The following is a 15,653-nucleotide window of genomic DNA, read 5'->3' as shown; positions in this document are numbered from 1 at the left end:
CATTAGTCTTCCATTCTACAAGTTTGAACGAAGTCTCCAGAAAGTAAAATGTAATTTTATTGCTGACATTCCGATCCTCTGATCTTATTTCTAACATATATATGTGTGTCTTGTATTGTAAGTGCTTTCTCTGTTCATCCGCCTGTGTTCTGATTGTTGGATAAGATCAGGATATAAGACCCATCCCTAGAAGCCAAGCTTTGTGCCTTACCTTTTGACAAAGCTTCCCCACCATCTTTAGATTAGCATGGGGCTAACATTTGGATCTTGTTTTCTGGATTGACGTTCAGTGTGCTGGTTACTTTTCTCAACACTGTGACAAACCTGACAAATAGGAAAGGTAGCTGTGCCTTATGGTTCTACTGGATGCCACATGTTAGGGCAGGTCAGTCATAGTGACAGGAACAGAAGGCACTGGGCACATTGCCTCCATAATCAGGAAGAAGAAAACAACGAATGCTTACGTTCAGCTCCTTTTCTCTTTTTCAGTCAGCACAGGACCCCAGCCCATGAACTAGTACCACCCACAGTTAGGGTGGGTCTTCCTACATCAGTTAACCTAACCTAGATGATCCCTTGAAGACAGATTTGTTTCCATGTGATTCTAAGCCCCATCAAGTTGAAATTCACAATTCACATCAGCTTCTTTTTGTTTTTCTTTTCACAATTTTTCAAAATTAATTTTGTTTATCTTGTATGCATATACATGTGAGCACAAATACACATATACAAATGCCACAGTACACATGAGAAGATCATAGGACAACTTGTTGGAGTTGGTCCCCTCTACCATGTGGATCCTGGGAATTGGACACAGGTCGTCGGGCTTGGCAGCAAGTGCCTTTACCCACTCAGCCATCTTGCTGGCCATGTTCAGCTTCTAACCCTGGTGTTGGAAATCAGACAGCTTTTACCAGTTGTTTTGCCTCTGACACTTAGTTGTGCTTGTAGATTTTTAAACATTCGGAATCACCGGAATCACTATCAAGCTCTGAAGCCCCAGTTGCCACTGGCCAGTATGGATGAGAACGCCATGGATGCCAACATGGATGAGCTGCTGGATTTGTGCACTGGACAGTTTACATCTCAGTCTGAAGAGAAGTGTCAGCCTACGAGGAGTGACAAAAAAGAAAACATGGAGGAACTTCTGAATCTTTGCTCAGGCAAATTTCCTTCTCAAGGTAAATATTGCCCAGCTTACCATAGCCACAGCTTACATCAGTATCCCTGAAAGGAAGCCCTTGCCCCTTGAAGTGAGTGTACAGAAAACAGGCATGTACTAGGATTCATTCTTAGTTCCTCACCTCCCCCGCTCCCTAGACAGGGTTTCTCTGTATTGTTTTGGAGGCTGTCCTGGAACTTGCGCTGTAGACCAGGCTGGCCTCGAACTCAGTTCCTCACCACCTTTACATCTCTTGCTTTCTTAGAATGACAGTGTCAGCTTAGGAATGCTTTAGCTTCAGCCACACAGTGTATAACTTAACCCTAACCTACATACAAAGCTTAAAGCCTCATCTGGTATATAGTAAATGTTGCATGCTAGAATAGGACATAAGCTCTATGAGGTAACTGGGGTATTTTGTTCATTACTGCCCTCCGGGGGCTTGGCGCACAGTAAGTATGAGGATTTGTTGAAAGAATGGATGGTGGACTTTTAAACATTTTCCCTAAGAACTGAGTTGAGCTGGTTGGTTTTTAAATGGCCAGGGAGAGTAAAGGTATCATCTCCTTCCTCACTGATCTTTTCCTTGTTGCGGTAGACGCCTCCCCTATGGCTCCACTGGAGTTGAGCAATCAGAAGGAGAGCAGCATGGATGATCCTATGGAAGAGGCACTTGCTCTTTGCTCAGGCTCTTTCCCAACGGACAGGTGAGTCTCAAAGATTGGTGGGAACTCAGGAAGACAAAACCCTAGGATCTGATTCTCTGGGTTCAGCAATAGAATAAGTTTGGTTAAGGCAAATCAGAGATATTGCCCCACATTCATTAGGATGACTACAGTTTTATATAAATAACTAGCATCGGTGAAAACAAAGAAAATCTCTATTTACCATTGGTGAGCTGCTAGGAAAAAAATATGATGGTTTCTCAGAATTGATAGTAGAATTGCCATCTGGTCCAGCAACTCCACTTAGGTTCAAAAGAAGTCTGGGGAGCACTGAGACAGGAAGATCATGAATTCCAGACCAGCTTAGCCTATACATTGAAATTCTGTCTCAAAAGCATAAGACACACACACACACACACACACACACACACACACACACACACACACACACACACTTAAAAGTAAAAATTCAAGTGGGCAGGTGTGGTGGTATGCACCTATAACACTAGCACTTAGGTGGTAAAGGGAGTAAGATCAGGAAGAAGTTCAAGGTCATCTTCAACTATATAAAAAGCTCCAGGCCAAGTGAGTGATATGGGAAAGACCTGTCCCCCAAAACCAGACAGCCTGGTGTGGTGTATACCTGGAACCCAGTATTCGGGGAATGGGGGCAAGAGAATCAGAAGTTCAGGGTCAGGTAAATGGCTCAGCGGGTAAGGGCGCTTGCCTTCAAGCCTAAAGACTTGGGTTCAATCCCTGATGTCCCACATGGTTGAAGGAGAGAACTAACTCCCACACGTTGTCCTCTGATCTCTGTATTCAAGCAATGTCATGCATGTAGTTACAGATGCACATGCTATTGCATGTACACACACTAAATAAATGTATAACTAAATAAAGGCAAAAAAGTTTAAGGCCAGTCTCAGCTACATGAACTGCTTTCTCATAAATAAATGAATAAAACAGGTTTCATTTTGTTTAACTTTATTTGGTAGTAGCCAAAATGAAGAGGGAAATTCAGTGGTCTGCTATCTTAGTTAAGGTTATTATTCCTGTAATAAAACAACATGACAAAAAAGAAAATTGGGGAGGAAAGGGTTCATTTGACCTATACTTTGCATCACTGTTCATCATCAAAGGAAGTCAGGACAGGGACTCAAACAGGGCAGGAACCTGAAGACAGGAGCTGATGCAGAGGCCACAGAGGGGTGCTGCTTCCTGGCTTGTTCCCCATTGTTTTCTGAGCCTGCTTTTTCAACCCCCCCCCCCCCCCATCATTCATTTAACAGATGCGCTACAGGTTTACATACTGCTCTATCTTATGGGGGCATTTTCTCAATTGAGGCTCACTCCTCTCTGGTGATTACAACTGTGTCAAGTTGGCATAAAACTATCCAGTACATCTGCTAAATACAATTTATACACATTAAATGACTTTAAAAGGAAGGAAATCTGCTTTTATTGTCTGAGACTAGGTCTTCCTATCTGTTCCGGACTGGCCTAGAGTTCACTGTTAGTTCAGGCTGACCTCAAACTGGTGATCCTCTGCCTCATCCTTCAAGTGTGTACCACCACATCCAGCCCAGCAGGAAGGAAATCAGACACATGCCTTAACATGGAGAAACCATGAAGGGATTATGCTAGGAGCAAGAAATATTCGTCGTAGGATAGATACTGTGTAAGTCTATTTCTATATAGTCTTTGGAATAGGCAGTTTTATGTAGGCAAGAAGTGAAATTTGATGGTGTCTGGAGAGAGCATGAAGGTTTGTCTAGCAGATGTAGAGTGTTTAGTAGCCATTTGACTTTGGAGGCTACTTACACAAAAGTGTCAGCATATGTTTTTGCTCTGTTTTGGTTTTGAGATAGTGTCTCACTATTTGGCTTGGAACTCACTGTATAGACCAGGCTAGCCTCAAACTCACAGAGATCTTCCTGCTTCTGACTTCCCAGTGTAGGGATTAATGATGGGTGCCACCACCATACCTAGCTAGTATGAATATACTTAATAATGAACTGTATTTTTTTTTTTTGAGACAGGGTCTCACTATACAGCTCTGACTGTCTTGGAACTCACTTTGTAGACCAGGCTAGCCTCAAATTCATGGAGCTCCTCCAGCCTCCGCCTCCTGAGTATTGAGATTAAAGGTGTGCCACTACTATGCCTGGGGATGACTAGACTTTCTAGTCAGTACATCCTGGGCATCCCCATCTCTGCCTTATGACTGTAATTACAGAAAGCAAGATATCTTATTTCTTACCGGTGTTGATAGATAAATGTCTAAAATTCTTTTTTTTTTTTTTTTTTTTGGTTTTTCGAGACAGGGTTTCTCTGTGGCTTTGGAGGCTGTCCTGGAACTCGCTCTGTAGACCAGGCTGGCCTCGAACTCACAGAGATCCGCCTGCCTCTGCCTCCCGAGTGCTGGGATTAAAGGCGTGCGCCACCAACGCCCGGCTAAATGTCTTAAATTCTTAACTTAGCTGGCTGCTTGTAGTTTGCTTTTAGTAACTTAGTGTTTTGTCGTCTAGGGAGGAAGAATGTGAAGAGGAGGAATTTGAAGACTTTCAGCTTGTTTCAAAGGAGAATGGATTTGCTAGTGATGAGGTGAGTGTGGCGGGAACACAGCGAAACTGCACACAGGTTCTTGCTCTTATATGTTCAGTTCTTGAGCATTTTGAGTTTAGTGTCTTACTGGAAGCAGTGTTGTGTGATGAGGCGTGGGGACAGAGATTCACAAGTTCTCTATTTGCTTTTTGGTTTTGTCTCATGGACTTAACCCAGGACCATGTGCCTGTAATCTCAGCACTTGGGATTATGTAACAAGCCACTGTCTACAAAATAAGTAAATTTTAAAACAGGAGAAAGAGCACACAAACTTTTGTTATATGCTCAAGACACAACAGCATTTGCTTCCTGTGATGCATGTTTTTATTGTGTGCAACTTGCGCGTGATGCTCTAACTTTGCAGGATGAACACAGTGACTCTGGTGAGGAAGAGCTGGCCCCGGAGCTGGAAGAGGATGAAGAAGAGCTCCTAAAGCAGTCTGAGAAGATGAAAAGGCAAATGTAGGTGTTCTATCCATTCCTTCAGTTTCTAGACTGTTCTCCTACATTTAGGTATGGCTTGCTACATTTTTACAGAAACTGGTTTGCTTTCTTTTTCTTTCTTTCTTTCTTTTTTTTTTTTTTTTTTTTTTTTTTGGCTTTTCAGAGACAGGGTTTCTTTGTATTTGTATTGCTTTGGAGCCTGTCCTGGAACTCACAGAGATCTGTCCGCCTGCCTCTGCCTCCTGAGTGCTGGGATTAAAGGCGTGTGCCACCAACGCCCGGCGCTGGTTTGCTTTCTGCTTTTTGTGGTTATCATAAATTAAACAAATCTTTTGTGGCCTCTAAGCAAATGAGATGACTTCGGCAAGTAAAGGTGCTTGCTGTGCAGCCCTGTCTAAGTTTGATTGTTAGATCCACAGTGAAAGGAGAAAACCAACTCCCAAAAGTTGTCCGCTGACCTCCACACCTATGCCATGGCACACAGATGCACTCAAATGAATAGTTTTAAAAAATAATTCTATGGCCATTTCTTGAGTTCTTAGTCACATCTATACTAAATATGTCCTGATTCCTCCCAGACCTAATGACATTGTCAGTAGTTGCTTCTAAGCTTCTCGTGTCATGGATATCCTCTTTCTGCTCAAGTGTGGTCTGGCTGTTTGATGAATGGGTACCACTATCATGAAACCGACGATCACAAGAGCCAAATCACTTCCTATAACCAAAAAAACCTCATAGATAACTGACATTGCCCAGAAATTTGTTCCAATGAATAGCTGTCATTCCTGGTTTTCTTGATTCTCGTCTTGGACAAATGGCCCATTTTATTTTTAAAATATTTGTCACTCTGATCATGAAAGTAAAACATTTATTTTTGAGTATTCAAAAACATTGTATGGAAGCTGGGCATGGTGTCCCACGTCTTTAATCTCAGCACTCAGGAACAGGGGTAGATGGATCTTTTAGTTTGAGGCCAGCCTGGTCTACACAGTGAGTTCTACAAAACACTCAAAAACAAAACAAAACAACAGCAACAAAAATATATGGGCTGGGAATATAGCTCATTTGGTAGAGTGCTTGCCTTGAATGAATTAGGCCCTGAGTTTGATTCCCAAAAATAGGTAGTTAGGTAGGTGGGTGGATGGTTAGATAGACTAATGGACTTACAGATGGACAGCCAGATGAATTGAAGTGTAGCTCAATAACAGAGCGCTGCCTGGTATGTAAAAGACTCTAGGTTATCCCCAGCATCATAAACGTGAAGTGGGGAATAGGAAGGAAGGGAGAGAGGGAGAGGAAAATAAGGGAACTCTTCATATTGATTGGGCAAATGTATGTGAAAGTGTTGATAATAATTTCTTCATAACTTTCTATGCAAATGTTCTTACACAATTGAGATTTAAATAATTTCCCTGTGTGTTTAATTTTGCATCTTGACTTTCTCTCCTTGTAGCACATCCATAGTTTTTTGGGTTTTTGGTTTTTGGGTTGGTTTTTTGAGATGGAGTTTCTCCATGTAGCCCTGGCTGTCTTAGAACTCATTCTATAGATCACGATGGCAGAGACCCAACTGCCTCTGACTCCCAAGTGCTGGCTTTAAAGGTGTGTGTTACCACCACCCAGCTATGCCACCACTGTCCAGCCCGTAGTGTTTTATGATTTTAAAGAAGTTTTACAAACATAATTCTAATAAATATTCAGTAACGTATAGCATGTGGATGCTTTTTGGATTCATATCCAGGATGTTGGAGATTTTTGTTGGCTGGTAGAGATCTCAGTGTGCTATAGCCTGGCAACTTTCTCTAAGCTCTGCAATATGGAATCTCCTTCCCTCCCCAGCAAAGCTTCCTCTTCTCTACCTAACCTTATCTGGAAGACGTCTCTGGGCCTGGAGGACTGACCTTATCTGAAAGCTGACTCTAAAACCAGATGCCTGATTATCTTTAGCTTGGCCCTTGGCACAGATCCCTGCTAAGAAGACTTGTGCTAGGAGCTCTCCTATAGGCCCTAATGCCACATACTAAGCCTTGTGTTAGGAGTGTGCGACTTAACACAAATTAGGGTTTGTCCCCAGGATCCCCAATCCTATATATTCCTCTAGAATAAAGTTGAGCTGATTCACTAGAAGTCTGTCTCCCAGAGGCCTCCCTCTGTCAGTACCCATGGCCACATACAAAGCTTTCTGTCACCCCTTCTGCTTCTTTCCCCTCTTGAACTGAGGGCCAACAGGCTGAGAGGGAAAAAGGACCCCACACCAGGACATGGTCTTGATCCCTATTAGATTTATACTGTTGCTTTCAGCCTATTGTTCCATTCTCTTAAGATACAGCGGGGGTTCTAATTTGTCACCTGTCACCTTAACTTTTTCCATATATCTTTAGTTTATCCACAGATCAGTGGTTGTTAAAGCTTATTTAACTGTAGAGGTCTTCAAATCAGATTCTGTGAAGAATAGCAGCCAAAGTTGAATTGCTCAGCAACATTACAAAGCAGACTGGGAAACCTGATGGCTAGTGGCCCTTGAAGGAACTCCCTAGGCTGCCTAGGATTTAGGGGGAAAAGGCAATGTAAATATTTGTTTTAAAGGTTATCCTTCAAGCTGGGTGTGGTGGCCATACCTTTAATCCCAGCCCTTGTGAGGCAGAGGCAAGCTTGGTCTGCCAGGACAACCAGGGCAGAAACCTATAAACAAACGAACAAACAAACAAACAAATAGTCATCTTTCACACCCACCAAATTTCTGCTTCTTGAATCCATAGATAACAAAACTTTGAACCCAAGGTCGATAGCCACCTCCTTCTCACAGAGAATGAAGTTGGAAAGATTACTAGGCCCGGCTGCTAGAGTAGAAAGATAAGTGAAGATTACCCTGGCCTAGACAGCTTAGTTTGAGATGTCTCAAAGTGTAACAGTGGGCTGTAGCTTAGAGGTGGCATGTTTGCCTAGCATGTGCCAGGCTATAGCCAAAATCCAGCACAACACCAAAAAAGAAAATAGAAAAGACAAACTGTAGAGTTTTAAATCAACAAGGAATCCTGTTCTGTGATGTTTCTGTACCATATTGTTCTCTAAGTACTGATGAGCTTAAATACGAAGCAAAAACTAGTTTGAACCTTCTAGCAAGTACTGCCAAATATGTAGGAAGATTTTTTAAAGAGTTTCTGGGACTGGGAGATGGCTCTGGGTGAAATTGATAGCTGTGCAAGCCTAATGACCTGAGTTCGACCCCTAGAACCCACATATTGGAAGGAAGGAACCAAGCAAGCCAGCTGGGTGTGATGTATATCTGTAATACCAGCACTGCTGAGAGACAGGGGGAGGGGGACTGGAGAGAGTGGTAAGAGGACTGGCTGCTTTTCCAGAGGATGATGGCTCACAAGGATCTGACATCCCCTCTGTCTTCTGTAGGCACTACAAGCATGTGGCACACAGATAGACTCTCAGGCTCCGCAGTTAAGAGCACTGGCTGTTCTTCCAGAAGACCCAGGTTCAATTCCCAGCACCCATGTGGCAGTTTACAGCTGTCTATAACCCTGAGATCTGACACTGTCACACAGACATAAATGCAGGCAAAATACCAATACAAATGAAATAAAAAATACTTAAAAAAGACAAAAACAAAAAACAAGGGTCATTCGGTATGGCTATCTACTAGAGCATAGATAACTCACAGTGGCTTTCTGCTTTTCTTGCTCTATCCATTGTCTAGGAGACTGAAGAAATACCTGGAAGATGAGGCAGAGGTGTCTGGAAGTGATGTGGGAAGTGAAGATGAGTATGATGGGGAAGAGATCGATGAATATGAAGAAGACGTCATTGATGAAGTGCTTCCTTCTGATGAGGAACTGGAGAGTCAGATCAAGAAAATACACATGTTAGTATCCCCACAAGCACTTCTAAGCCATAGACACCTCACGGCACCCATTGTATCAGACAGAAAGGTTCTGGTGTTGAGCCCCTTGTTTCTTGTGTTGTAGGAAGACCATGTTGGATGATGATAAGCGACGACTACGGTTATACCAAGAGAGGTACCTCGCTGATGGAGATCTGCACAGTGATGGGCCTGGAAGAACAAGAAAGTTCCGATGGAAACACATAGGTATCTCGTTCTTCAGGAGCAAACGGTTCCAGTGCACATATTTGTCTACTTTAAGATAATAAATGGCGATCAAAACTAGGCCAGGGGGCTAGAGATGTAGCTCAGTTGGTAGAGTGCTTATCTAGAACACTGAGGTCCTGAGTTCCGTCCCCAATACCGTATTATAAAATAAACAGGCGCCAGGTAGTAATGGTGAATACCTTTAATTCCAGCTTTCAGGAACCAGAGGCAGTCGGATCTCTTGAGTTAAAGGCTAGCCTGGTCTACAGAGTGAGTTCCATGATAGTCAGAGCTACACAGGGAAACCCTGTCTTGCAAAACCAAAACTAAAAAAAAAAAGGAAGGAAAGAAAGAAAACAACCAGGCATGTAATCCCAAGATTTGGGAGGTAGAGTGAGGACAGTCAGGAATCAAGGTCACCCTTAGCTCCATAGCAAGTTCAATGCCAACCTGGCTACTTGCAACTCTTTCTAGAAAAAAAAAAAAGACACAAACAGAAAACCACGTACACCAGGTTACATGGCAGCCATAGCTGAAACCATCCATTTTCTTTTGTGGCTGGGAAAGGTCTATGTCAGTGTACAGCAGCTACAGGCTTGTTTTGTCTGATCACTGTCCCTATGAGGATTACAAATGCTAAGTGCCTTACCTCTTTCCTTTAGATGATGCCTCCCAGATGGATCTGTTCCACAGAGACTCTGATGATGATCAGATTGAGGAACAGCTTGACGAGACCGAAGCCAGGTGGAGGAAGGAGCGAATCGAACGAGAGCAGTGGCTTCGGGAACAGGTAGAAAGCGTCCAAGAGAGTTGCCTATATTGACCAAGTTTAAGGGGGCAAAGTTCCAGCTACTTCACCTGCCATGAAAACTTAAGCAACGATATACCTAATCCTTTACTCTTGGGGTTTGCTTCTTTTTGCACTATAAAAGGTTACCATAGTGTGTGTGTGTGTGTGTGTGTGTGTGTGTGTGTGTGTGTGTGTGTTTTAGGGCTGAGTGTTGGGTCACAGGCAGGTGGATATCTGTGAGTTCCAGGCCAGCCAGAACTATATAGTGAGACCTTGTCTCAAAAAAAATGAAATAAGCCGAGGGTTGGTGGCGCATGCCTTTAATCCCAGCACTCGGGAGGCAGAGGCAGGCGGATGTCTGTGAGTTCGAGGCCAGCCTGGTCTACAGAGCGAGTGCCAGGACAGCCTCCAAAACAATACAGAGAAACCCTGTCTCGAAAAATCAAAAAAAAAAAAAAAAGAAAGAAAGAAAATAATACTTATTTTAATGAGGTGTATATGGGTTAGGGGAGGTGCGTGTAAGTACAGTGTCTGTGGAGGCCCAAAATGGGCATCCGTTTCCCTGGAGCTAGAGTTACAGGCAGTTTTGAGCTATTTACATACATGAGTGCTGGGAACCAAACTTGGATCTTCTAGAGGAACAATACATGATTTTTAACCACTTAGCCACTTCTTCTAACCATTCAGCCATTTCTTCATTCAACCATTCAACATTGATGAATTGTGGCAGCAAAAGTTGTAGAAAGGAAAACAAATGATATATTAGTAACCTGGCTTTACACCTCAACCTATGTTAACTTACTTTCCTATGAATATAATTTTTTAATTAATTTTTTTTTAATTTATTTTTGAGGCACGACCTCACTATGTATCTCTGACTTTCCTGGATGGAACTCACTATGTAGACCAGGCTGGCCTTGAATTCACAGAGATCCACCTGCCTCTGCCTCCTGAGTGCTGGGATCAAAGGTGTGAGCCACCACACCAGCCTTTAATTTTATATCATTATTTTACATGTGTGGGTGTTTTGCCTGCAAGTCTGCATCACATGTGTACTGGTGCCAGCAGAGCCCAGAAGAGGGTGTTAGACTCCCTGCAGCTGGAGCTACAGACGTTTGTGAGCTGACATGTGGGTGCTGGGAATTGAACCCAGATCCTTTGGAAGAGCTGCCAGTGCTTTTAGCTGCTGAGCCATCTTTTCAGCTCCCTTAAATGGACTATTTAGGGAAGCTGTAATAATAACAATGTGGGGGGAGGAGGAAGAGGAACCATCTAGTGTTTCATGAGTTTGTTTTAAAGACAGGTTGATCTGGAACTCATTATGTATCCCAGACTAGACTCAATCTCATAGCAATCCTCCTGCCTTAGTTCCCTAAATGCTGGGATTATAGGCATGTGCCACCACACCTGGCTAATACTGTATGATCTTCATATTCAGGCTCAACAGGGAAAGATTGCTGCTGAAGAAGAGGATGTTGGGGAAGACAGTCAGTTTATGATGCTAGCCAAGAAAGTTACAGCCAAAGCGCTACAGAAGAATGGTGAGCTCTCACTTCTTTTTAGGTTTAACTGCTTGGGTTGTCAGTGCTGGAGCCCAGGAGGGGGCTCTAACCTTCAGGGACTGTGGCAGCTAATGTAAATGTTTCCATAATACTGTTTTTTTTTTAAGTTTTATTTATTTATGTGTGCTCTATCTGCATGTACAACTTTATGCCAGCAGAGGGTGTCAGATCTCATTATAGATGTTTGTGAGCCACCATGTGGTTGCTGGGAATAGAACTCAGGACCTCTGGAAGAGCAGCCAGTGCTCGTTTTTGGGGGAGGGGGAGTGAGACAGGGGTTTTCTGTAGCTTTGGAGCCTGTCCTAGAACTCACTCTGTAGACCAGGCTGGTCTCGAACTCACTGATACCCTCCTGTCTCTGCCTGCCTCTGCCTCCCAAGTGCTGCCCTCTGCCTCTGCCACCACTACCCAGCTCAGCAGTGTTCTTAACCACTGAGCCATCTCTCCAGCCCCCATAATGCTGTCTTAAAGGGGTTATCAAGGTAAGCAGAGGCAGAGGCTGGCTCTTAAGCTGTTTATCAATAGGGTTGTACTTGGGTTTGTGTAGCTTGTTTTGCTTCATGTTTTAAGGCTTGCTTGATGAATTGTGGCTTCTCTTTGAGTTGCCCAGGATTTATATGCTCAAGTGTTAGAGCTGGGATTGAACACAGGTGTATTGAACTTCAAAAATGGATTCTTATACACTGCTCCTTACTCACCAACTACTGTTTTTTCTTAAATTAGTCCTTATTAATGATTAATTGATAATCTCGACTTCATTATCTCCTTGGTGACACTTGCTAAACAGGTGTTTATTATGTCAGCTTTTACGTCTTCTTAACTTGTTTGACTATAGAAGGAATTTACCTGGCTTTCCTCAGAACACCTCTTTCTGTGTTTTCTTTCCAGCCAATCGTGCTGTGGTTGTTCAGGAATCAAAGTCTGTATCCAGTAACCCTTTTGAAGCCATCAGACCAGGAAATGCTCACCAGGTTAGTTGGGACCCCATTAATCCAATGCCATGGTCTATCATTCAGGGAGGGTTGTGGCCACAGGAAGTGGGAAGGTCTTGCTTAAGGTAGAAAGGTAACCCTTCAGTCCCGAGCGAGGCAGACACGGTAGACTTGCTTCTTTTCGGCATTTGCAGTTTGATATCAGGTAACTTCTCTTTCCTCAGCTGAAGACGGGCTCCTTGCTAAACCAGCCCAAGGCTGTGCTTCAGAAACTCGCTGCCCTGTCTGACCTCAACCCCAGCGCTCCCCGGAACTCAAGAAACTTTGTCTTTCATACACTTTCTCCCACCAAGGCAGAGGCAGCAAAGGAATCATCTAAGCCTCAGGTAGGGAATTTGGTAACTGATGTGGTGCTTCCCAAACAACGCTTATTTGGGGGGGGGTTGTTTTTTATAAGATTTGTTTTTATTTTACCTGCATGTATGTCCATGCACTATGTGTGTGCCAGTACCTGGGGGGGTCAGAAGAGCCTAGAACTGGAGTTATAGCTGTAAGTTACCGTGTAGGAATGGAGTCTGCAGCTCTGTAAGAGGAACAAATATCCTAACCACTGAACTATCTCGATAGCCTCAGAGTTATTTAATTTAAAAAATGTGTGTGTGGGGGGGGGGGAGAGGATGAGGGGAGAGAGAAGGGAGGGAGAGAGGGTTTAGTGGGTAGGAGTACAGAAGCATGAGGTCCTGAGTCTGAATCCTAGCACTGTATAAAATGCCAGGCATGGCTGTATGGCTTTGGGGTCTGGAACCCCAACATAGGGCAGAGAAAGGTGGATCCTGGAAGCTCGCTGACCAGCTATCCTAGCTAAAATGTTGAACTTTCTGTTCATAGACAGACTCTTAGTTAAAGGCAGAGAACAATAGAGAAAGATACCAACATCCTTTCTCCTCTGCATGTATGCACATGGCATTCACATCTCACCCACATGCATATATCACACATACCCAAAAACGTAGAATAAAAATGAAGTAAAAAAAATTTTGATCTAACAGCTTGCATAGTGTTAGAATTTTGCACTTCTCCCAGGTGGTGGTGCATGCCTTTAATCCCAGCACTTGGGAGGCAGAGGCAGGCAGATTTTTGGATTCAGGCCATCCTTGTCTATATAGTGATTTCCAGGACAGCCAGGGCTGCACAGAGAAACCCAGTCTTGGTGGTGGTGGTGGTGGTGGTGGTGGTGGTGGTGGTGGTGGTGGTGGTGGTGGTGGTGGTGGTGGTGGTAGGAGATCTGATTTGCTGGGCTGTGGTGACACACGCCCTTAATCCCAGCACTTGGGAGGTAGAGGCAGGGGAACTCTGTGAGTTTGAGGCCAGCCTGGTCTACAGACAAGTTCCAGGATAACCAAGACTACACAGAAACCCTGTCTCAAAATTTAAAAAGAGTATATAGGGAAATTGCTGCTCCAGTAGGCAATCAGCTTTTAAATTTGCCTTCAAAGTTTCTTTTTCTTTTTTTTTTTTTTTTTTTTTTTTTTGGTCTGTTACTCATCTATGATTTAACTGAGTTGCTAAAGAACTCACTGAAGGTAGGCACTTATGTGAGTGTTGAGCTGGCCCTGACTCCCTCTGGTTTTTCTCTAGGTGAGAAGAAAGGGGCCATCATTAATGATGTCACCATCTCCTAAACGACTAAAGACAGATAATAGCAGTCCGGGACCAAAGCGAAGCATCTTCAGATACTTGGAAAGCTAACACCATCCAGGATGCAAGCATTTGCTGAAACGGCTCCAAGTAGGTCTGGCCCCCAACGGTGGGACTGACATTTGTGCTGGTGACCTCTCATTCCCTCGATCAATGCATCACAGGCAGAGTTTCCAGTTCTTCATATCACACGGCTCTCGATAGCAGTTTTCTTTCCTAGTGTTACTTTCTAGTTCGGCCACTATTCTTATCACGAGTTTCCAACAGTGACTTACAGAATAATTGAAGTCTCACTTCTTCTGGTAAGCATTTGACATTTTTCCCTAGCAGTTTCCTGGGTTGACACCACTTTGAAATAGAGGTGTTTGGAGGAGGAAGAAAGTGTGGCATTATAGAAAATTACAGAAAGCACTGAAAGCCAGTACTAGGATGACTCCTCCACACCCACGCGGCCTGTGACATGGTAACCAGGACTCAGTGCAAGTGACTTGAATAGAGGATCAGTCTTGTTCCTTCTGTGTTCCTGTAAGCTCCTAGCCTTGATTTCCAATTAACCTTTACTCCCTTTGACATGACATCGTGGAAGGAAGATGAAGGTTATACACAGTGTCCACCCACACTGGTAATCTATAGAAGAGACACCTGCCCTGGGACTAGAATCTTGAATTAAAGCATTTGTCTGTGAGCCTCCCTTCTGCTGACAAGAAGAAACTGACCACTGTTTATTGCATCTCTTGGGTTGAGTATGTTGTCCTGACCAGTCAGAGAACATTGTAATATTTCATCACTAATATTGAGAGCAGACCAGTGGAATTTAATTTAAAAAAGAGAGAGAGAGAACTGCCACCTTTGGCCTACCACTGGGCTTTCAGAACTATAGACTAATTTCTCCCTCAGAATTGAACTCAGTGCTGCTTTGCAAAATCCATTCCCAGGTAAGGATGGCGTCAGTGTTGAAAGCTGAGCATGAGAAGTTGGAAGAGATTGTGTCCGTCTTTTATTGAGAGACATAAAACAAGCCAATATAATTGATGAAATTAAGGTGTAGGTTTTCTCTAGGTTGCTAGGGTTTTTTTGTTTTGTTTCTAATACTCAGGATGCTGACTTGGACAGAACACACATTTGTATATTTGTAATCTTGTAATGGGAGAAATGTGTATAAAACTGTTTTAATATGTATGTAGGTTTTCAATAAATCTTATTGCCTTGAGGGCATGTTTTCTGTCTGGCTAGAGTGCTCATTCCTAAGTCAGTCTGTGCCTAACCGGAGATAGTGTTTCATTTTTGGGATGTCTTCCCTCCCCATAAACTCTGTGTCCAAAATAAAAGGCTGCTGCTCTTGTCCTTCACTAGTCTCTCCCTCCCTGTAGCGTGATCAGAAACTCGCTTAGAGTTCTAAACTCAGTGCTGGTCAGGGCAAGAACTTATGTATATAGTAATGCTTGCCCCGTGACACTTTCTCCTTAGCTGCCTTTGTGTGTAGTTGGGTGTTGCTCTGAGCCCATGGTGAAGGTCGCTGCTGCTCTCTTTGAGTGTTCTGCACCTAAAGCAGTCATCTCTTTACCCCCTGAGCAAAAGTGCCAAGAAGTCGGACCAGGGGCTGGAGAGATGGCTCAGAAGTCAAGAGCACTGACTGCTCTTCCAGAGGTCCTGAGTTCAATTCCCAGCAACCACATGGTGGCTCACAGCCATCCATA

The 15,653-nt window shown here is 43.6% G+C and overlaps 1 protein-coding gene across 3 annotated transcripts in view; it reads left to right on the top strand.

Moving 5' to 3' along the window:
* The window catches only part of Clspn (claspin), a 32,718-nt gene extending 17,547 nt beyond the window's left edge, over positions 1–15,171 (top strand). For all 3 annotated transcript variants that reach the window (XM_040756625.1, XM_040756626.1, XM_040756624.1), the window contains exons 15-25: positions 952–1,181; positions 1,761–1,869; positions 4,356–4,431; positions 4,796–4,893; positions 8,585–8,749; positions 8,853–8,974; positions 9,637–9,764; positions 11,203–11,305; positions 12,215–12,297; positions 12,483–12,644; positions 13,897–15,171. In XM_040756625.1, the coding sequence (XP_040612559.1) occupies positions 952–1,181; positions 1,761–1,869; positions 4,356–4,431; positions 4,796–4,893; positions 8,585–8,749; positions 8,853–8,974; positions 9,637–9,764; positions 11,203–11,305; positions 12,215–12,297; positions 12,483–12,644; positions 13,897–14,007 (1,387 nt within the window). In that variant the 3' untranslated portion in view covers positions 14,008–15,171. The remainder of the gene's footprint in view (positions 1–951; positions 1,182–1,760; positions 1,870–4,355; positions 4,432–4,795; positions 4,894–8,584; positions 8,750–8,852; positions 8,975–9,636; positions 9,765–11,202; positions 11,306–12,214; positions 12,298–12,482; positions 12,645–13,896) is intronic.
* The last annotated feature ends 482 nt before the right edge of the window (positions 15,172–15,653 follow it).

This window comes from Mesocricetus auratus, unplaced genomic scaffold (genome assembly GCF_017639785.1).
Source record: "Mesocricetus auratus isolate SY011 unplaced genomic scaffold, BCM_Maur_2.0 Super-Scaffold_100014, whole genome shotgun sequence".
NCBI lineage: Eukaryota > Metazoa > Chordata > Mammalia > Rodentia > Cricetidae > Mesocricetus > Mesocricetus auratus.
This window is presented reverse-complemented; position numbering and strand designations above follow the sequence as displayed.